The sequence below is a fragment of the Siniperca chuatsi genome, linkage group LG2 (genome assembly GCF_020085105.1).
Source record: "Siniperca chuatsi isolate FFG_IHB_CAS linkage group LG2, ASM2008510v1, whole genome shotgun sequence".
NCBI lineage: Eukaryota > Metazoa > Chordata > Actinopteri > Centrarchiformes > Sinipercidae > Siniperca > Siniperca chuatsi.
Genome location: NC_058043.1, coordinates 6,340,508 through 6,364,312, shown reverse-complemented (window position 1 = coordinate 6,364,312; position 23,805 = coordinate 6,340,508). Strand labels below are relative to the sequence as shown.

Genomic DNA, 23,805 nt, shown 5'->3' with positions numbered 1-23,805 from the left:
ACACACACACTCAGCAGCCCTTGAACTTGCCTTAATGCATAATTTTTCAATAGCTTTCTGAAATATTTCTATCAGGCATTATGACAAATGAAAAAGCTGATATAGCCACTGCTGGTAGCTAAAGTTCTACTTATAAGGGCAAGTGGGCAACTGCTCCAGGGGCCCCAGAAGCCCCAGGTCCACTGTATGTCAGTTAATTGCACATAATCTGATTAATTGCAAATATTTACAGGAATTAGCAACACTAAGGTACAATATCAACCCTGCCTTGTAAAAAGCCTGTGAGTCAAAATCCAGTTTTAAGAGGTTTATTATTATTATTATTATTCTGTAGCTGTTGTGCTCACTTGCTGCATCATCCTGAATGAAGTAGTTTTTAATCAAATTTCCTCAGACTAATCTTTCAACAAGTCTTTCAAGTTTTGAACAAGTTCATGTGATTTCAGTTAGTTGGCGCTAACACGCTAATGGCTGCAGAGTAATACATTCTGCTCTATATCCTTATATAATGGCAGCTATTGCCATTGCCCACTTTGCAATTGCCTTGCAAAAATGTTTGAGTCCTTAATGCAATGCACAGCTAAGGCAATCTGATTTCAGACTTCAGGTTTTAGCATTTCTGCTAAAGAGTGTGATACCACAGATAACACTTCCTTACATTACTTACATTCTTTAGAGAAACTGGCGTTAATTATAGTACCTGTGGCTGGCCGAGAAATTACCTGCAAAACAGGTTTCATGTCATGGTTGAAGGTGTTTTGACAATAGGAGTGTTCTTTGAGGCTCAATCTTAGGTCCTCCCCTTTTCACAATCCACAGTAATATCATAGGGCTGTATGTTTATAACTGCCAATTGCACTTGTTTTAAAAGGCAAAAACCTTTCAAATTTTCATTTTGTCTGTTTTGCAACCTCCAGTAAACACCCATTCAGTGACAGGCTTCTTTTTTAACAGTTTATTGAGGCTTTGGTCTTGTGACAATCCACACATTAGTTGATACCTTAACTAAATGTTACCTTTTTATTTTTTACTCAACAGAATAAGGAGTAACTGATAGTGTGCACAAGTTTTGTCTGGGACATTTTCTCTAACGTCTGAGATGTGCAAATAACCACCAATAATCAAAATGTGGTAACTGTCTGGTAGCCCTAACACTGTGGTAGCCTTAAACCATTATAATAATAATCATCATCAATCATCATCATCATCATCATCATCATAATTAGCAACTTCAGCATCACAACTATGCTGGAAAGTGGTCATTTAAACTGATTGTCTTGACAATGCAAGTCTTATTTCACGTGTTGTGTGTTAGCACATGACACGAATCAAACAGACATGCTTGGCTTTGTTCCTACATTCATATACAGATAGACTAATATACATTCTTTACATACATACAGTACATACACAACAGGCTCCTCCTTTAGGACTTCTCTGATTGACAAGACAAATAACTCAACATTTCACTTTGCAGCAGCTTTGTAGTGACACGTACAGCAGCTGCAAGATGCTTCAGTTTTACAGGATGTTGTGGCAAAACTGTAGGGATTGATGCTCAGCTCTTCCACGTAACATGCGTTTAATGCATTTGGAATGCGTTAAGTAGACTACATGCTAAAATTACAATACTGTATCTGTAATACACATACACAACTATTTGGGATTAGCAAAATATGTTTTGAGGGAAAGTTCATACCACGTGGAGATCTTAAATTTTTCTTCACAGTAAATGTCTGCAAAATGTTCACTGACAACATTTTATTTATAGTTATTTATCTTCAGCAATATTCCTCTGTAAACGCCAACTATTATAAACACTGCATTAATCAATTTTTGGCAACTAGATGGAGAAACATCAAACAAGCTGACAGATCCACAGCCACCATCTCACTTTATAACGTTGCTATCACTAACGGGTTAGCAGACACGGAGCAACATCATCCCATTGGAGTCGTGTTTGTCCAATTTTCTTATTAATAATCTTCTCTGCGTGCAGTTTGGTGCTGGGCAGGTAGTGTACAGTGGGTTTATCAGAGCTTGTTTGCTGAAAACCTCTAAGGTGTTACAACCATTCACATTACACAGTCAATTTATTTCATGTTAACATTAAAAATATTGATAAATGCAGGTTTGAGGCAATAGGTAATTAAAGCTCTTTTACAGAAAAATCATGGTCATGGTTAAATAAAATATTGACCGTTGGTTACAAATAAGAGATAGGACAGGATGCTGTGTCAAGGGCAAAAGCCTATGCACCCCACCACCACAACCATATCTCAGTCCACTGTATGAACATCACTCCTGCCTGCAATGAAATTCACTGAGTATTGACATCGCACATACTGTAATCATTGCAATGTGGGCCTGCATTACTTTTCACTAAAATGTATTTGCTAATGCGTTTTCTTTTTGAATGTACATTCACAAATCGTCGTGAATGTAGGCTAATAAGTTATTTGGAACTTTGATAATTCATGAGAACTGGGTGCACAGCTCTGTTTTCTCCAGTGTTTTCAGACATTGTAACTGATTTTAAGACATTATTTAAAGAGTTTTAGAAACACAACAAGTTAGGAGAATTTCTGACGAGCAAGGAATCCTTCAACTGATCTGGAAGAATGAAAATCACCAAAATTGTAGATACAAGTTTCAAGTTTGAGATGATTACTGTTTAGTTGGTTTTGGAAAACTGTACAAGGTTTGCGCTCCTGACTCCAACTGGCATAGTTCTTGCCAGAGTCTGCATTTCCCACATCTTTACAACAGAGGTGGTACGTGACCAATAGTCACAATACATCTGCAATGCTCAGTTTCATATTTTTAAGTATTGCATTAGTGTTGAGTGGTAGTTGCAGCTGCAAGCATGATTCATTATCATTCATTGATAGTGTTTTAAATGCAAAAAGCTATTTTATTGTCTTCAACTGACTTTACTTGAAGTCTATGATTGGCTCACTTGGTCTCCATGTCATAACCCTTTGTGTGTATTACTAGGAATGCTACTGATATTGTTGACAACAGAAGTGTGTGCAGAGGATTCCTGAAAATCCCACTGTCCTGAACCAGCAAATAGCAGAAGTTCACAAAGTATCTTTCTTCTTTGCTAGTCAATTTAAATTGATTGGTAGAGCAGTGTTTTAAAGGTGCCCTGTGGAGTTTACTTATAAACAAACAAGTTATGTTTACATTCAGTGTTTAGCACATTGCTAACTTTCTCTGGCCTCGTTACCTCCACCAACTGTAAGTGTAATGCATAATAGGCGTGCTTGTGCGCCTACATGTACGTCCTTATGCACATGCTAGTATAGAGCACGAGATACAAACAACCCACTCATAGCACCAGTATTCGTCACAAACTCCACAGGGTAACTTTAACGGCCCAAACAGCTGACAGTTGTGAGTTAAATAAGAGGTGCTGGCCTTGTGCAAAGGTCAAGACTATTGGCAGCAAACCAGTTTGTCCAAATGGCAGGTCAAGTGCAAAATTACAATTACAAAAAAGTAAGTGAGCTAATGTTATGAAGAAATAAATTCAGGATAAACTGGGATCAAACAAGCTATGAACTACTTTCACTCTTGTGTGTCACCCTCTAATCTGTTGAACTGCGATAACCATAATAACATGGTGCCTCTGATGTGGAACACAGTGGTAGCCACAGTGACCTGACAAAAGGAACAGCGTTAGCTTGTGATGTTTGGCATTGCGGCCACAGTTGGAACTGCAGGTCACGTGACAGCCACTGGCCCAAAACACATACACATATATCATTTCAAAAGGCAGTAAAACCATAAATACATTTTTCTGAGCTTCACAAACATTCCAACTTTAGTCTTTGTATTATCAGAATCTTAGCCATTAGGTCAGATTAAAAAAAAAAAAAGTCTCAAAGAGCCGAGAAAATAATTTTTGTGCCTCACATGTGTGTGGGGAGTCAGCAGGAAGTTGCTCTATGCCCCTCCCCCCAAAAAAAAGAGAAAGCCTGAGGAACCTTGAAAATGTTTTTTGCAGTATGTGCCTGGTGGGCACCATCTTTGAACACGGTATCCCTGCAGTTACATGGGGCCAGTGTTCCAGGCCGTGGTGGCGGCCGCTGTTGTGGTTACCGTGGTTACCAGCAGTCAGGATACAGCAGTTGCAGCGTTCCGGAACACGACGGTTAATGTGTATAGGTTGTCCGATCGCTGATATTCTTTTCACTTTGTCTGTCAGTGACATCATCATCAAGTCCTCGATTTGATTGGCTGAAGTGCCAGTCCCTCAGTGTGTCATCCTCTTTTTCGTTTGGTTCCCAGCATCAGCACCTGAGGGTCAGCTCCTCGCACTGCAGTGAGTCAACCTCGCAGGTGTCCATGCCGACCTCTCCCTCCTCCTCAGCGCCACGCCGCTCCTCCTCCAACACCTCCCTCTCCTCCTCCCCCTCCTCCTCCTCTTGAGAGGGAGAAGCAGAGGAGCGATAGGAGGTGGGAACATCATTAGCACCTATGCTGAGAGTCTCTCCTCCTCCTCCATCCATCTTCACGTCTGCTGTGGCTACTGGCTCTGCCCCTATCTCGCCACCGACCCCCTGCCCTGCCTCCATCTCACCTGTCTCACCGATGGTCAGCCTCGTCTCACCGTCCACACCCAAACCTGTCTCCATCTCCTTACCCCTCATTGTCTCTGGAGTCAAACCCACCTCAGCATCTTTACCCAACCCGGGATCTTTCTCTCCGCTCAGACCCACCTCTCGTTCCAAACCCCGCCCTGTTTCCATCTCCCCCCACATCCTTTTTTCATCTTCAAGCCCTGAATCACCAAGCGAACTCAGACCTGTCTCACCAAGCGGCCCTATCTGTCCACTCAGCCCTGTCTCCAGACATTGTCCTGTCTGTGGTGGCTGGTCTCCAGTTAGTGCTGCGGCTTCCTTGGCTTGTCTGATGCAGTTGATCCATTGCTGTTTGTTGAAGGCGTCGCTGGCCTGGAAGCAGTGGCTCTGCAGCTGACCTCCAGTACGGTGCGAAACCCGGAAGAAGTTCTTTGCTGTGAGGAGGAGAGAGACATGGGTGGATTTTATGGTTATACATCCGTGCTAATTGGTTTTAAATTTGTATTTTGTAATTTCAAGTTCTGACGCTGAATTCTATCAAACTGAATCTGTTCTCCATTTCCATCCAGAATGTGTCGATACCCATATCTATATTTGAGAGTTTAAAAAAGTCATTTTTGTACATAAATACATAGAATAAACAGAATTTTTTAAAAAGGATCCTTTAAATTTGGTTCTTAAAGAATAGTGACCAAGATACATACTAAGCGAATCATTTTACAGTGCTGTCTGGTTAACAAACTATGCAATGAAATGAAGACACTGTTTCTAAATTGCATCAAAAGTATCTTTGGCATTCATTTGTTTTAAACCTCTACATACAAAATCAGAATATGGTCGAATACTGATCGAATGTTCAAATGATCAAATACCTTAAAAAAAGTGGAAAATAGGAATTCAGATTTACCAAATTCAATTGCTTCTGACACAAACATTAATCCACAGGTTATTTCATTAGCTGTGTAATCCCATACTACATACTAGGTTTAGTTGGGTTTTGAGTATATAGTGTGTTCACACTGAAAAAGTGACAAAAATCAATGAACACTCAAAGACGTCAGTATTGATACTGAATTCACTAGATTTTTGAGTGTGCTGTTGATGGAAACTATTATTCCACAATGCAATTTACAAAAGAAAAGGAGGGGCTATTTACAACATTAGTACACTAGTTTATAGACTATATGGCCAAAACTATGTGGACACATTCCACCCATATGTGATAATTGAACATGTGATTCCAAACCATGGGCATTAATCAGCTGCTCTAACAGCCTCCACTCTTCTGGTTTCAGTCTTTCCACCAGATGTTGGAATCTGGCTGCAGGGATTTGCTCCCATTCAGCCACAAGAGCATTAGTGAGGTCCGACACTGATGTTGGGTGATAAGGTCTGGCTCCCACTTGGCATTCTAGTTTATCCCAAAGGTGATGAATGGGGTTGAGGTCAGTGCTCTGTGCAGGCCAGGCAAGTTCTTCCACATCAAACTGGAAAAACTATTTCTTTATGGAGCTGGCTTTGATCACGAGGGCATTGTCTGTTGCAACAAAGTTGGAAGTTCACTAAAATATTGTTGCTGTAGCATTAAGATTCCCTTTCACTGAAACTAAGGGGCCCAAACCAGCCTCAGAGAGCCTGAGAACTAAAGTACACTAAATTTCTTTTGGCCATCAATGTACATTACAGTATTAGTACATTGTATGGAACTGGTACACAGAAATTGTTTTACAACGGACAAAATAAAAACAAGTGAATGCATGCAAACCGATCCTGATTTCCTCTTGTGGAACGACAACATGAAATGCATTTGTGTTTTAGTATCTGTGGTATATGAGATCTACTAACTCCGCTCGTTGTTGCTGAAGGCTCCTCTGATGGACCCGCCCACTCTCATCTCTCCGTCTGTTAGGTCCTCCAGGTCCAGCTGCCGGATGGGGATTGGCTGGCGGCAGAGCTGGTAGCTGACTGGCTGGTCGTTGAGCGAGACGGACCTGGTGATGACCAGGACGTCCTGGAACAGAAACACGTGGAGCTTCTGGAAAGACAAACAGAGAGAGCTTAACTTGGTGAGTCATGTGTTTTTGTGTAGATGTGTGTACTTTATTTTCAACAAATGGCAGTTAAAATATTTGGATCCTGGTCGCTCTGGTCATCAAATTGGTAAAATAATTAAAATAGAAATTACTTTCAGAAAGATAAAAACTGAAAGTAAGCAATCACAATTACATAGGTGTACTTTTAAATGATTGTTATAAATATAGTGTATATTATTAGAGTTATATGTTACATTTATACATTATGGACCTTTAAAGAACCCACCATCACATTACAAAGCATCAAAATACATTACATAAAAGGTAGGACAGAGACAGTCCTCAGAGCGGCCTCCACAGGATCCAAACCATAACATTTAACTTTTGGACCGCATGAGTTAAAAAGAAGGACTGTCAAGTACAGAAGAGACAGAGTAGAAAATGCGGTTGGGGGCTGGTGGTGGGTATAAAATTGCAGAAATCTACTGACGAGTCCTCTGTTGTTCTTCAGTTCTCCGTGGCAGCTGAGGGTCCTGGACCGGCCAATGAGTTCGTCCCTCTGTCCGTCCTCCGTGTACAACAGACGGTCCTTGTAGTACTGGCACTCCGACTCCCCCGTCCGCCTGTTGATGTCTGCCACCACGCTCTGAACCATCTGCATCTGTAGAGCAAACAGACAAAATCTAACCCCATCAAGATGCATTTTACGTCATCTGAGCCGTTTTCTCATCATTTAATGTAACAAATGCGGCCCACTGAGTTAACCCCCTCCCACAGCTGACTGACAGATTCTGATTCTTTCTGCTCTCTGTTGCCATTTTCTATGAGAATCAACAACAACCTGTCAATGTAGCAAACAAGCTACATGGAAATGATGAAAAAAGTTGAGATGTGCAAAGAATAGGCTGCTGCAGAGGACACCACCTTAAATGAGGACCCAGACTGATCTGATTTTATTTGTTTTCAACATACAAATTAAATACATAAATAAAACAAATACCCCTACTTTCAAAGATACTCCCAAATCTTCTTCAGGGTTCTTCCTGACTACTTAATAGTTTTTCAGTATTGACAGCAGGTTTTTTTCCTGACTTTTAAAGGTTTGTACTGATGATTCAACCAGGAGAGTTTCATGGCCATCCAAGCCTTGAAGTGCTCCAATGGTCAGTCACCTAAAGTTGTCTGAGAAAATGAATAGGATTTTTACTTCTGGAACCAGGGGACCCTGAAAGTGACAGCTTCCCTTTGGTCAACCGGGCAAATTCACGAAATGTCAAAATGTTCATGTGGATTTACTGAAATGTTGCCGTTTTAAATGCTGGCGTGACCAGGGCCATCATTCTCTAATTTTCAGGCTTATCCCAGACTTATACCTGACATTTCAGGGTTAATACCAAGTCCTCTGGGTTACTCCCAACTTTTTAAGCTTGTCTCAGGATTATGTTTGCACAGTGTGTTTGACAATTCTGATTGGTTTTAAGAAATTCCAACACAAATCCTTTTATTTCCTACTACCTCAGTCGACAGTAGGGTGAACCAGACCTGTAGGACAAAGGTGTACAGTATCTTAACGTTGGTTTTCCTCACCGCCTCGTCCAGGTGCTGCCAGTCTGGGTGGTCGTTGGGCGTGTGCTTCAGGATCTCCCTGAGCAGCAGCGGGTATTTCACCAGTCGGCTGCGGGGGATGTCCAGGAAGTTCCACAGGTCCAACTTCCTGCTAAAGGGAGACTGGAGACAGCGCTGCAAGAAGTCCTGGACCCGCCGATCCTGCTTCTTCTGGTCCAACAAGTCCTTGGCCTTCACCTGGTTACTGCAATACGGAGTGTAGGATGAGAGACAGGGCAGCTGCAGGGACACAGAAACAGAGAGCTGGTTACTGCAGAGTAGGAGACAAGGAAACGTGAAAATTCTTTGATGGTTAACTTGAGACTAAATGACATCTGAATGCTGCAGACTGTAATTATTTTCAGTATGATGTATTTGTTAAGAAAAACTCACCCAGTCAGTCAGGATGTGTCCCACATGCTCTGTGGATCCGTCAGGTTTTCTGGCGTCTCGGAGGCGACTCAGCAGGTCTGAGGAGAGACAGACAGTTTTGAAACATGCTTTGACATGGGTCAGGATCGAGTGCAGCATGGGGAACATCAAATAAGACACAATGGCAACACTAACTTTTTTAGTGCCATCCAGAAATACTGAGAGAGCTACAACAGCATGAGCCTGAAGTGAATGTCCAAACTCAATCCATGTCACCAATAGGGCTGGTATTCTTTGAAATTTTCAAATACTAGTGAGTATATCATATGAAGTTTTTTGTAAAAATATTTTGTGAAATATAAATATGTTTTTTACATATGTCATGGTACAGCTGTACCATTCTTAGTGTTTCTGTCTGTTTGTCCCCTGTTGGTTCTCCTCCTGTGTGTATGTGTGCGCGCAGTGGGGCGGGGCCTCTGAGGAACTGCCAATCAGCAACTGACACACCTGTTACCCATCTGCTGCTGCTCACCTGCTCTCCATCCACAATCACACCTGACAATATATCTACCTGGCTCTTCTCACCAGTCTTTGCCAGATCGTCCGTTTACTTTAGTGGCGTAACTTGGCTCGTGACTACCGTCTTAGAGATATTACCTGCATGTCGGAACGCCTGACTAACTCTTTGACTCCCCTGTGTCCAGGTTCGCTTGTGTCACCTGCCTCCAAGTTGCCCTCTGGCTTTCCAGGAGGACCTCACCACAGCTCTCATCTGCTTCCCCTCAGACCACTGTTCCTGCCTCATCCTACCTGCTCTCCCCAGCCTCGTGTCGGTCCGCTGTCTGCCTCCAGTCTACCGGCTTCCAGCAATACCTCCACATTCCTGGTTCCTCATTGTGTTTCCTATAAATAAATGTAACCTACTACTTCACTTCCACTGTCCTAGTCGTGCTTTTATGTCCATAACAACATAACCCGTACAAGAACTTTGTCTGAATAAAATACAATCTAAAATTGGCCGAATTTTTTTATTTACATCATAAACTTACTCATAACAAATCTGACCAGACATTTGATGTCCACTGATGGTATTTGACAGTTTTTGAGACTTGGTACCACGGACATATTTCAGTCCGTTCAGCGTTCAATACGCAGCCCTAATCACAAACCTCAAGTCCAACCTGATGGCTCAGTTTTTGTCTGCCTCACCTGAACACCAAATCACAAAATCCTTTTTTTAAATTTCAGATCTCAACCTGTCAAAACATTTAGCCAAACATGCACACGTCCCATCCAAATCAATGCTTTTGGTTTACATGGATTTTTGCCTAAATGCCGTATGATTAAAATTTTTAGGAGTTTGTAATATTCAGTGTTTGGACTACTGCTCCTTTTCCTCAGAGGCTCACTATTTCTCAGGTTAAAGTTCAGTTAGTGTGAAGTCTTTCAGTCTCCTTGGCTGCACCACTTCTGCAGTGTTAACTTTATATGTGCAGCAAGATGTTGGCGGTTTCTCATTCATTCTACACAGTCACCATCTGGTGGCAATTAGAGGAACTGCAGCCTTTGATCAACATTGTGATCATTAACATTGCTGGCTTCATCTAGCTCTTAAAGTGATGACTTTTTGACATTCATAGATGTCTCTTTATGTTAATTTTCCTTTATTCAGACATGACAGGACAATTATGGAAAGAGCTGCTTGCTCGCACGATATTTGGCACCTGGAGAGAGAGAGAGAGAGAGCTGCAAAACAGATGGATTTTAAATCTTATTTTACCATTAAAGCCTTAATGATCTTTGTGAGACCCCTCTTCTCACAGTGAATCCTCTGATACATTCTTGCATCAGTTTCATCATTTAACATTTATTTATATTTCATCATGCCTGTTTTATAATACCTGACAATGCACAAGCATTGGATGACAGGTCGTTAAATTGGGACTCTCATTTAATTCCTATAAACTCGCGGACTGTATGTAAAGCATTTTGATGGATATTCAATCATTTATTCACCTACGCAGTTGGCATGAAACATTGGAAATTTAGGGAGAGAGTGCTGGTCAGATTATTACTGTGTACGCAAAGGCAAATTAGTTTTTATAGACCGATCTGATTTGAGAAGCATAACAGACTGAGATTGAAGATTGAGGTGGCAGCCGACGCACATTTAATCTCTCTCTGTGCAAGTTTAAACTTGTGCTGCTGCAGTCTTTTTGTTAACCTGACAGCATTCAGTTCAGACTCAGAGTTTTAAGTAAAAGTGACCAGGATGCTTATTCAGACATGAGACTGACATGTTAATTGCAATCAGACTAACGTAAAGGCATTTTACTCCACAGAACTCAGCTGTGGAGGCTGCTGCATGTTTCCATCAGATGCTCCTACCTTCATGCAGGGGTATCAGTGAGTCCAGTGTACCAAAGATCTGGTTCAGTTCCTGCTCAGTCATGATTGACAGCTTCAGCATCGGGTCATGGTAGGCCTGTACACACACACACACGAGCTTACTCAAAATATACCGGTATTGTAGAATAAATGTAGGCGGAAAGTCAATTCTTCAAAGAAAAATAAAGGTTTTTATTTACCTTCTTAGCCAACTTGAGATCCTCCACCAAGTCTTGCTCGCCCTGAGCCAACTCAAATATAGCCTGCAGAGAGAGAGAGAGAGAGTCTGAGAAAAAAGACAACTGTAGATTATGTTATAAATTAGTTTGGGTTATCTATAAGTGTTAAGAGGAGGATAAAATTTGATGGATTGTGCTGGATTTGAAAAATGTTGAGTTCGATGAGGTTGAAAGAATTTTGTAACGTAAAATTGAGAGTCAACCTTTTCACCCCCTGATGGATTAGGATTGTTTTTGTCAAATGTGTTCTGAAAAGTTGATTGTAATGACGTATGTTTTGTATTTATTGTCATTTATATTTCTCTTGTAATTTTCTTTATCCATTGAGAATAAATACTGTATTTTGTAAAAAATATTCTAAAAAGACAATGGGAATGCTGTTTTGTTTACATTGTATTTTTATGAAAAATAAATGTTGTGACACACACAAAAAAAAACTTCCGGTCCAGCAGCAGCGTCTCTCACCTCTTGTCGTTTTATCTCTTTTGGGCTCAGAGGTTGCGTCGCTCCCAGTCGGACGTCGAACGTCTCACTCCAAAGCTTGCTGTCACGGCGCTTGGCGGCCGGGGCCGTTGCCGTGGAAACCCGTGTCACAGTCATGGAGGAGGAAGGGTTGGAGACCGTCGCTGAGATAACACGCGTCTTCATTGTCGAGGAGGAGGGATGAGGATGAGCGTCTGTCTCCATCTGACTCTCATTGCGAAAATTGATGGAGCGCTGCAGAGACAGAGACAGAACTGTCTGTAGAATAATATCAATGTGTATTTCAGATATGTTTTCTTTTTTACTGCTGGTTGTCAGAGCAACAAACTGTCTCATTTTCAGCATCTGTAGCAGAGTTGTGAAGTGGGAAGAGCTAGTTTATGCGCCCCTGGTTCCGGAAGTTAAAGTCCCATTCATTTTTCCCATAGACAATGTTAGGCTACGTGACCCACAGTTGGCACACTTCTACAGCGAGGATGGGCATGAAACTCTCCTGGTTGGACCATTAGTTCAAAGGATGAACAACTGTGAAGAAAATATCTGGTTCTTTGATTAAAACATTGCAGGTAAAAGCCTGTGGACATAAAAACTATAACAGGGGAGAGGTTAACTACGACTCCCAAGGTGCACCGCTAACGGCAGGTGGAAGCTAAAGATAACAGCTTTGAGAGAACTGATTTTACAGTTTGCAGCTTAAATCAGTTCACTTTTGAATTCTGGGTCAATTTTGGATGAAGTCAGTAACTATGGCGTGTTTTGTTCACAAATTCAACAACAAAGCGTTTTTAATTCACTACCATTCAGACTTGCACCTCTGACTGGTTCCATCTCAGACTCATGGGTATTGTAGTATTTAGAGCTGTCCGCCATGCCAAACTGACGGAAGAAACAAAGTTGAAATTAAAAGGTCATAACATTAATCTGTGGGATTATAAAATTATTCGGGAAAGTCTTGTGTTTCTATGTTCAGTAACATTGAGGATATCATAAAAAAAAATTTTAAATAGGAATACATATTAGGGAAAAACCTTCCGGAAGCAGCGGGCATCTACCACTTTGCAACTTAATTGACTCAATGTGAAAAACAGGTGGAGACATCTGATTGGCGGTTCACCTGCAGCGTCTGACCAATCCTCTTTAGTGGTGCGGTCTTGACCGGCGGCAGCAGGCTGGCCAGAGACGTCACCCTGGATACAAGTTTGCTGCGCTTGGTGCTGGGCTCCTGGAGGAGAGAACAGAGTCAAACTATCTTCACATTAGCACACAAAAAGTCCTGTGATTCACTTGTGGCTTCACACAGATCGAAGTCCAGACAATGAGTCCACAACCTGCTTAACTCACTTTCACACAGATCTGCATGCTACGGTGCTAATGATGCTATATTCTGGGAATTTATGAACAAACTTTAGTGTAAATTGTTCTAGTAGTTTGCGGGAAAGTTGACTCTGTATTGTTGATATATTGCATGTTAAACAATAGTGTGACTCAAAATCTTTCCCTCTCTGCCAGACTCTCTCTCTCTCTCACACACACACACACACACACACACACACACACACACACACACTGATATCAGGCCTCCATATTGTCAGGGTCAGTCTCTGTGTGTGAAAATGCCACCAGGCTGTTTGTCCCGATACAGACTTACAGTAAATCAATATGTGTATGTGTGTGTGTGTGTGTGTGTGTGTCCCAAAGTCAGCTGACCTACTGGAACACAGGAACCATCAAACTTTGTTTCCATCAGCGCTCCCAGTCAGGAACCAGTCGACCAAAAATAAATCAACCTCTGGCAGACCTTTTTTTTGTCCTTGATCGCTCCGGAGTCACTGAAAGATTTTCAGCTTCAAGTTCAAGTCCCAATGATTTTTCCAAAACCAAAGAGTTTTTTTCTCATCTCTCACAATTTAAAGCTGTGACTTGGTAGCCTCTAAAGTTGCTGTTGGAGGTCTGATGAGTGTCTAAAATATAAAATTTAAACACCAGTTAAAGTATGTAATTAAAGTCAGTGTGTTTTCTCTCTCTTAGCAGATGATATTGTTGTATTTATCAAAGCTATAACTGTTGTTTTAAAAAAAATGTGGGGGTTCATTGAGGATAATAAATAATCAGTTTATTTGCTTTACACTTGAGAAGTTTCCATTGGACATATTGTAATGAGTTTCTGTGTGTGATGGCGCTTCAGTTGATTCAGTGTGACAAAGATCAATTCAGAGCAGTTGGTCAGCAACAGACTGGTTATCTAATTACAGGAGATTTATAGCAGACTGACTGAGACTGAGTTCGAATACAATAAAACAAAAAGCCAACTGTGGATAAGCTAGAGCCCAAGAACAACTCCTGTAACAGCCAAGTCTCATGTTTTACCTTTAAAACTTGTGTTTTATTGTCTCATCTGGGATATGAAAACTGCAGATTTCCACACAGTCAAATAAAAAAAACTCCCTAAACATCAATGCTTCGAATCATCAGTCAAGAAGCCGAATCACTGCACTTTTTTTATGCAGCGCAGGATAACAGCACAGTAGGCTGTAAACTCAAAATTACCAAACTACAAAACTAACTAATGGAAACAGAGAAAGGTGAAACAGAGGGCAGAGTTCCTGTTCATTGCTCCGACACGCTCATCTCCGGCAATGAATGCAGCCAAGTCAGCTAAACTACTTTTGAATCAGACATTGGTACAACTTCCTCCATCATTCAGTGTGACTGACTCTGGTGGTGGCTGACAGCGCTGTCAGGAGCCCGGCAGGAGAGACGCTCCTCAGTGCGCTAGGATTTTATAACTGGACTATGAACAGGACGCACACTTTATATTTTTTTGACTGTGTGGAAATCTGATGTTTTCACATCACGGATCTTACAGGTAAAACATGAGACTCATGTAGTCGGCTACAGGAGTTTAGTGCGGGGCGGCTCTGCAGGTCCGCTGAACTGTAATTGGGCAAGACCTTGAATAACATATTTCTAATAATCTTAGGTGAGGTGTATTGATAGAAAAACATCAGTAATAATACTGAGTATTTATTAAACTGATAAAGTATCTATAGATCAGAAAAAGCAGGACCCACAAGCACATGACATGTTGAATATTCTGTAAAAACTGGCGATTCAGAGTCCTAGTGTCCTAAGTGCGTGACACACAATGCACTTCCATTACAGGAAGTTAACAACCACTGACCTGAGACTTTCCATAAACCACCTGAAAGTATCTGGGACTTGGATTTAGTATCAGCCTCTGAGATGATTAGTTGACACAAAATGTATTGGCTGCAATTTTGATTGTAAATGTAAATCATTCAAGTCTTTTTTTTAAGCAAAAATGACAAACATTCTGTGGTTCCATCTTCTCAAATGTGAATATTTGCTGTTTTTTCTCGTCTACTATGATAGTAAACAGGATATCTTTGGGTTTTGGACTGTTTGTTGGAGAAAACAAACTATTTAAATATTTAAATATGGGCTCTGGGGGAATTGCGATGGGCTTTTTGTCCCTATCTTCTGACGCTGTCAAGACCAAATGATTAATCAATTCATTAAGAAAATAATCAGCAGATTAATTGATAATGAAAATGATCATCATTTGCAACCCTAAAATTTTGCTCTTGGAACAAAAAGTAGAACCCAAAACAACTTGTTACATTATATTTTGTTATTGTTGTAATGAAAAAGGGGAAGCCTGATAATCAGACTGAGGTGCCATTTCATTTCACTTAATTATGCAGTCTGACATCGTGTTCATGTTAGCTGTTTGGGAGGGGGTTATTTTGCACAAACATATCAGTAGTGACTGATGTAGTCCCATCAACGTCTTTTTCAGTCGACACAGAAGCCATGGTTAGAGGTTGTTAGGAGCAGTTAACTTAACATCTGTCATGTCGATCAAAGAAATATGTCTTTTTAAGAGTTGTTTTTTCTTTTTAAAGATATTTTTGGGGGCATTTTTTCGTCTTAATTGGACAGAGTGAGAGTGAAGAGGCAGAGAGGAAATGGGGTGGGGGCACGACATGCAACAAAGGTTGTCGACTGGAGTCGAACCAGCGATGTTGCGATTGCATGCGCTTGAAACATTTGTTATTTCTGTACAACAGCCTGTACAGCTGCAAACATCTCATGCTTGTTGTCGTTTTTGTGGCCATTTTTCTGTCCACTAGTTTTCTGGCTCCGACACAGCAAGATGATGTCCCCGGTCCTAACCTACAAAGCTCTGATTCGATCAGTTGTTCTCTGTTTCAACCAAAGAAACAGCTGTCAATGGAGACTCTCCTCCCAAGAAAAACGAATGCCTGGTCGTTTCCACAGTGATTCTGACTGTTGTATGTTGGGAGCAAATGAGGAAGTAGTGTGACGTTGTTAAAAAGCTACAGAATCCGCAGAGGGAAGAGGTTGGGGTGGTAGGATGTGTCAACAAAATGTCGTACTTTAACATGGGCATGGACAGCTGTTTGTTTCCCGTTTCCTACCGACAGTCAGCATTGTTGTTTTAACCGTGACCGCAGCCGTTCGCTAACTGTAACCAAGTGGTTACTATTGTAACCATGACGATGAAGGTCCCCTAACCTAAACCAAGTAATTTTAACCCGTAATTTGATCTTTCCCAAAATCTAACATCTTATCAATAGTGGCATCAGATCAGAAAACGCTCATATGTGTTGTTCTGGAGGGCATAGAAGGAATACGTTTTTTGTCGTTTGATTTGGAGGACTCGTTTGGTCAATGAGCACGACAGGCTGGAACCAGGCTAGAAAAGAGGCATTAGAGGCGAAAGTGACACCTGAACAGGGAAGGACAGTGTTCACAGAGCTGAGAGGACAGCTGAGGCCTGAGAACAAACGCGGAAAATCTAAGAACAGCTCCACATCGTGAAAAACAACATGATGATATGGGAGTATGCAGCCTGCCACTTCACTGTTTTTTGTTCAAGTTGGAGAAAACAATCCCTTGGGACAAAAAGTGTTTAGTGTTAGTAGGCAGCCCAGGCTGTTTTGAGGCCCTGAGCTCAATCTGTTTTTCCAACCCCCCAGATGTTGTAGTCACAGAAAGTCAAGTGACCTTCTGTGTAAAAAACCTAAAGGGAAATCTATGAAAGAACTCATTTGCCATTTAACAGTGAAACAAACAAACTTACATAGGCAGAGTACATTTTTTTAGTAGAAAATATTTCTACTGTTTCTATTCCCACAAACACTTCCACTGTATCGAGGTGGTGGCAAACATCTGATAAAACAAAGACTATCTGTATGGGTAGATTCAAAGAAGGGCGCTGTGTTCGAGTTCAAGATGGTCTCTGTGTTTTGGTGCGCATTGTTTTGTCTTGTTCACATGTAAATATGTTGCACATTGCACATATTCTTTATTATTTATTATTAATTTCTTATAATATTTTAGTTTTAATATTCTTTAATATCTTATTGTCAGTTTTATAGTTACGATTCTGAACTATCAAAGAATTTAAACTCTTACTGCACAAATTCCTAAAATAACACTATGAGAGTAAAAAAATAATGACTGACCGCTGATCAGCACAGACGCTCAACAAAACACTACAGGAATTTCTCCACTGATTTGTTCTCAAAATAATTTTATAATCCTGAAATTATCGTGGATTATAGGGAAATGACTGGACTAGACTAGAATAAATAACTAATAAATTAAGAAAATGATATCATATTAGTTGAAACTAGATTAGATTCAATCAGATTACTTTACATTAGATTAGGTTATGTTATACAGGATAAGATGAGGTCAGATTAGATCACATTATATTAATTGACATTAGATTAGATTCAATCAGATTACGTTATATTAGATTAAAAACTGGTAAATCACAACATGAGGGCGTATTTAGTCACACCAAATACAAATAAATATAAAAAATGCACAAAGTTTAGCATGGACTCATTGCGTGAAATGTATGAACCAAAATACTACTAAAAGATACTTAAGACATTGATTAAAAATACAACATAAGTACAACTAAATAATTCACTGCTGAGATTTTGATTTATTGAGGAGAAATGAGGAAAATAACTGAATTTAATCAGACGGTAGTTCCATAGAAGATATTTTCTCCATCTTACCTCCACCTGTTTCCCCATGTTGTTGTTCCCTCTGCTGAACTCCACAGAGCATCCAGACTTAAACCGGAGTACCAGCAGGCAGAGGGGGCTCAGCCCCACCACCATACTGCTCACCACAAAGCCCAGCACAGGATCTGGACTTTTCCCAGTACCAAGAGAGTGTCCGGAAATATTTTCAAACTGGTGGAGTGTCCAGGAAGAGTTTGGTGCTGATATGCTGCTGTGTAATTTTCAGAAACAGTTTAACGCTGGTAAGGAGTCCGGAAATAGTCTGATACAAAGAACTAAACTCCAGCAGAGCATCTACTGTAGAAAAGAGTCTGGTATTGGTAGAGGGTCCATTTAAGAGTCTGGAAACAGCAGAGCGTCCAGAAGTAGTCTGGAGAAATTGTGTGTGAAAAGTGTGATACTGACAAAACGTTAAGAATGAGATCCACAAAGTCTTTAGTGCTGTTAGTATCCAAAAAGTGCCTGATACTAGTGGAGAAACCAGAAGAGTTTCCTAACAACCCGGCTCTGGTAGTCTCCTGAAAACGCCTGGCTATTAGCAGATCTTTCAAACACAGGTCTGCTGGATCTTCAGGTCCAGTAAAGGCTTGATCCCACCAGGGTTCAGACAGGTCTGGAGGTTTAGACCATCTGGAGGTCGGGATCTCTTATTCCAGGTTTCTAACTGACTTCTCTATTAAATAGCTGTTGAAGCTTTCTCACTGTCAGTCGGTTTGACAGCTCACAGCTTGCTAACGCTCTCTCTCTCTCTCTCTCTCTCTGACTCACTCACTGGCTCACTCACTCACTCTCTTCACTTCCTTCCTTCCTTTCTCCCTTTTCACCTAGCATCAATTTTTTTCATTTATATTCTGAGCCTTTACTTACAAACGATAAGATAAGGACAAGACATTTTGAACCTACTATTGCTAAGTATTGTCTGTGTAGCCAAAGCGTATCCTGATATATCTTCTTCCTCTGTGCCATAGAGCTCCATTGTTGTCCAGAAACTATTATAAACACATCAATGAGCCGCACTGTTGCAGTGGGTGACATGTTCCTTCATGACCATGAACACACACACTGTAGTTTATTTTTACTCTGTCCTGCTGCTGGAAACACTCACTAGAGCACCAAGTGTGTATTAATCCACCAATAAAAATAATCCCCAACAAATCCATTATTTCCTCCTGTTTGAGTAACGGTTGCTAAAAACTACAGTGACCAGCTGTTTAGGAAATTACTAAGTATTTTTTTTTAAGAAACTTTAGATTTGACCACTTAGCTTGGGGCTGAGAGCCACAGACAGGGTAGGAAGGGATATCCCAAAAATACTAATTCGTAACAAAGTTTTCATGTTGTAGTTAATCCAGCTGCTGTGAGATTTAACTACTTTTTATCGTGTTTGATAGTTCAATCTACAACAATGCATCATCATATAATTCACAAGCAAAATTAATTCTACAAATAAACTTCAGTCATTCGGTACATGTGGTGAAGAAAAAAGTACAATATATCGCTGTAAAAAAGTAGATGTGAACAAAGCAGGTAGAAGTACCTCGAAATTGAACTTTAGTATCTTTACTCAACAGTTTGTCATCATCATGATGCTGACTGGAGCTGATACTGGAGCTACTGGTGGTGCTGGGACTGTTCGGTTCAACATCAGTCAATGTTAATCTGAACTGTAATTGGTAAAGAGAGAGAGAGAAGCCTGCAGGCAGCCAAAGCTCTGCCCTGGTTCTCCAGTAGTTTTCAAGTCAATTACTGTGTGTGTTTGTGTGTTTACTTGTAGTACTCATGTGGTGATGTGGTAAACATCTGTTTACAGAGCCACACTGTGGGGACAAAAACATTTAATTTTAATATTAAGACTTGCTTGTTGGTTCAGGTTAGGTTTAGAGAGATGGACTACATCCCAAGGATGAAGTCTGTGGCGCACGGGCACAAGTAAAAATCAATATAAAACTGCTCTAATGATAAAACATCTTATTAAAAGAAAATGGTGGGGGAATAAAACAATGATCCCAGCCTCTCACCCTTTCATGTGGTCAGGTACCCTCAGGTTAGGGTAAGGGTTTGGGTTAGGCATGTAGTGGGTATAGAGCTGACAAGATCAGTTGATTGCCAGAAAATGAATCTGCAAATATTTTGATTATCAATTAATCGTTTCAGTCATTTTTCAAGCAAAAACTCCAATAACTTTTCTGGTTCCAGCTTCTCAAATGGACCTGTAAACTGAATATCTTTGTGTTTTGGACTGTTGGTCTGACAAAACAAGACACTTATGATTAATCGATAAAGAAAATAATCATTACTTGCATGGTTAAGGTTAGTGTAAGTCTCCAGGGAATTAATGAAATGTCCATTGAATGAAAACCAGATTTGGGTACATTAGCAGACTAAATAAAGAAAGAGAAAAACTTATATACACACACATCCTGGATCAGCTGTATGCGGTAATGAAGCATCAGAACAACTTTGATCATTGTGTAATTTTGTTGAAAACGTTTCCATGGTTTCCTTAGAAAACTGTGACTGGTATCAGAGTCCGAGCATCATCGCTGACATCTGACATGACATGAAACAGACCTCATGTTCAGCTAACAAAAGCTGCCCTTCTGACTCAGCTCCATTGTCTGTGAATGGGACAGTTGGATTGTGGACACCCAGAGAGGAACAAGAGTCACCCTACCGATCCCAGAATGGATTCAGTTGACTCTACTGACTCAAGCAAACCCTTATTTAATTGGTAGTGTGACACATCTGCTGCTCCAGAATATTGATATAAAATCTAACCCCTTGTCATGACCTTTGACCTTTAAATCAATTACAATAGCCTCCAGGTCCTGGAGTTTTAGTAAGAACACAATATGACTGTGTGTGTGACTCACTGGGCTACTGGGAATGACAGTAGAGAAACAATAGAGTGCAGGTTCATGATCTGCCGGCACTGGTTTGGAACAAAATAAGACTGATGATGTGTTTGGGTCTGTTTGTCAGACAAACATTGGGGTGTATTGAACAAGGTGGACATCCTGTGTTAGACTGAGCAGGGAGGGAGACGCCCGGGAAGGAACAGGCTGCTGGCACAGGGCTAAAAATACAGACATGTACATGAGGAGGGGCCCAACACGAGGACTGAGAGCCCTCGAGGGTCCGAATAAACAATACCCCCCGGTCAGTCCTGGAGATAACAAAGTACAAAGTTCAAAAATCAGTTACTGCCTCGTCTACGAATATTTACAATGCTGTTGCATTTAGCTGCCTGTTAGCACGTTGTTTTGTCCTATTTAACTGGAAAAATCCAAAACCACCTTCTCATGCCTGGTGGTAGAAAGATGTCAAGTTTTTAATTTCCTCTGGTCATTTCAACTAGAGGAAATCAAATTTACCATCAGAGGAAAATCTGCTAATTTTAGGAGACTATGGACACCTTCGATATCCTATTTGTCCATCGTCACTAAGATATAAACTGATTAATAGTGCATCTTATAGTGTATAATTTTCTTTCTTTGTATATTGTAATTCCTGTGGTTTCATATTTTAAATTATAAATGTATTGTTGTAGCAAATTCGGGAGGGAAGGATGGGTTTCAGAGGACAGACGTATTCTGTGTACTTTTTTTTCTCCTGTGTGTCTGTTTATATTGAGCTACTTCTTTTGTATATAACTTGTAAAATTCAAAAAAGAGTTATAAAATGTAAAATAAATATATAATAAATGCATTCAACACGTGGTGAGTAACATTGAATGTAAACACAACTTTTGTTTGTTTGTTTATAAGAAAACTCCACGCAGCACCCTTAAGTCATGATCAAAACACAACATACAGAAGAAAAGGTCTGCCATTTAAGTTGTTTGCTCACCTATCATCATATACACCAGAAACACTTGATAGCATGATAAGAATGATAGTAAATATATGTAATTTCCTAACTCAAAACTTGGGTTTAGCGTTAAGTAACTCTTTGAAGCTGTATGTAAAAACTTCCTGGACAGAAAGTCCCATTTCACCACTGCTATCAGTTACACAAAATTCCCCCTATATATAATTAGATAAATAAACAAACAATACCCTGTGGCTGAGGAGGAAACAATAACATCTCATTTTATTCTCTCTCAAAAATATTAATTCTCATTAAGCCTTTAAGACACACTTGACAAATGTTCTATAATGTCCTGAATTACAATTCATTATCTAACATTTTATGCACACAGTTCAAAGCCCAACGCTAAAATACACTTATCTGTAAAGGGGACTTCAATATTGCTGCCAATAGTTTCACACTATCTCACAGATCTACAGGTGGCGGTAACACGTCAAGAAACATCACAATGCACCAACAAAAGGCAGTGAAGAAGAAGACTGCTAGCTGGCAAACATGGATGTAAACAATGCAGGTTTAAAATATGCTTTGCAAATGTTTTATGATGAAAGAAATGCATTCAACACGTGGTGAGTAACATTGAATGTAAACACAACTTTTGTTTGTTTACAAGAAAACTCCACGCGGCACCCTTAAGTCATGATCAAAACACAACATACAGAAGAAAAGGTCTGCCGTTAAAGTTGTTTGCTCACCTATCATGACTAAATATAGACCAGAAACACTTGATACCATGATAAGAATGATAGTACATATACTGTATGTAATTTCCAAACTCAAAACTTGGATTTAGCGTTAAGTAACTCTTTGAAGCTGTATGTAAAAACTTCTTGGACAGAAAGTCCCATTTCACCACTGCTATATACAGTTACACTTTAGATGACAACACTGAGAAACACTTCCATAGATCAGGATAGACAGAACATACACAACACTGCATTCCATTTTTAGATCATATTTTAAAGGTATGAACATCCTGTCACCACAGAATCAGGAAGTATTTAGCCTTTTCAAAGTAAAAGTCAACAGCTCTTAAGGGCAGCAAAGATTTTCTGACATATTTCACCACTTTCTGAGGCAAGAGCAGAGTCCAAAACTTTGCTGACAGCACACACTAAGCCACAACAGAGGAGTTAGTTTAGAGGAGCTGAACTTACGTTGATGTCCAGACTGCAGAGACTGAGGGAGTCTGCATCTCTGCTGGCCTGCTTCCTCTTCTTCTGCAACACACAAAACACAGCAAACGTTATGTTAGATGGAGAGCAAGTGTTCGAAGAAACATGCTCTCATTATTTCAGTCCAGTTACTGTCTTTTACAGCTCCAATAAATTATGTTTTAATTTCACACTGAATCAAATGACTCAAATATATTAATAATAAATAATGTAAAAGTTTGGTTTGTAGTGATAAACAACCTGCAGCTCTATATGCAGATTTTAGCTCATTGCTTTAGTTACAGATTGGTCAGTTTATACAGCTCTTGAGCAGTAAAAGATACTCAAGTATCCAAAGTAAAAGTACTCATTGTTTTGCCTTCTGGTAAAAAAAAAAAAAAAATCATATCTACAGTTTGAAGAGTTTCATACTTCCACATTAAGTGAAGAAGGAAAAGAAGAAAAAGTAGGAAGGACAAGAGGATGAAGGAAAGCAGAAAAGAGAAAGTATTGTCCAGATTGAGACAATTCTCTCTTTCGATAATGTCTAAAATTAATTGTACCATCACACTAAAGAAAGGCTGTTTTTCAGAGTTTAAAAGTTCTCATCGTGGAAATTTTTGCCCGACAACAGCGACATTTTATGATCTTCTCTCATGTTCAGTAACTGCAGCCATCAGATAAATGCAATGGAGTAAAAGTGGAAAGACTCAAATGGACAAAATAGAAACAGGCTATAAAAAGTAAAGAACCAGAACCTGAAAACTGTTCTTAAGTCACTTAAATGTACTTTCTTCCTCTGAGTCTCGTTGACTTTGTATCCACTAGCATCTTCAGGACAGTGGTTGTCAACATGAGGGTCGGGACCCATAAAGGTTCGTAAGATAAAAATGAGGGATCAAGACAGGAAAGCTGAAAAAAACATATTTCTGCTACACAAAATTATGTCTTTAATCTTTTCTTTTTTTTCTTGTGAATTACTG

At 40.1% G+C, this 23,805-nt stretch overlaps 1 protein-coding gene and 1 long non-coding RNA gene across 6 annotated transcripts in view; one reads left to right on the top strand and one right to left on the bottom strand.

Moving 5' to 3' along the window:
- Window positions 1-940: 940 nt before the first annotated feature.
- Window positions 941-23,805, bottom strand: part of arhgef3 (Rho guanine nucleotide exchange factor (GEF) 3) — a 39,061-nt gene continuing 16,196 nt past the window's right edge. For 2 of the 5 annotated variants that reach the window (XM_044210545.1, XM_044210567.1), the window contains 10 exons: window positions 22,826-22,888; window positions 12,824-12,931; window positions 11,692-11,943; window positions 11,188-11,250; window positions 10,988-11,084; window positions 8,621-8,697; window positions 8,210-8,467; window positions 7,113-7,283; window positions 6,435-6,624; window positions 941-5,023 (listed from right to left, as the gene is read on the bottom strand). In XM_044210545.1, the coding sequence (XP_044066480.1) occupies window positions 4,299-5,023; window positions 6,435-6,624; window positions 7,113-7,283; window positions 8,210-8,467; window positions 8,621-8,697; window positions 10,988-11,084; window positions 11,188-11,250; window positions 11,692-11,943; window positions 12,824-12,931; window positions 22,826-22,888 (2,004 nt within the window). In that variant the 3' untranslated portion in view covers window positions 941-4,298. Of the gene's footprint in view, window positions 5,024-6,434; window positions 6,625-7,112; window positions 7,284-8,209; window positions 8,468-8,620; window positions 8,698-10,987; window positions 11,085-11,187; window positions 11,251-11,691; window positions 11,944-12,823; window positions 12,932-17,789; window positions 18,697-22,825; window positions 22,889-23,805 lie in introns of those variants that run through there. The other 3 variants (XM_044210550.1, XM_044210572.1, XM_044210560.1) reach the window with 2 other exon arrangements.
- LOC122882803 lies at window positions 8,705-9,530 on the top strand. The gene is made up of 2 exons (XR_006379463.1): window positions 8,705-8,912; window positions 9,063-9,530. It is a non-coding gene; the product is annotated as an uncharacterized LOC122882803 (long non-coding RNA).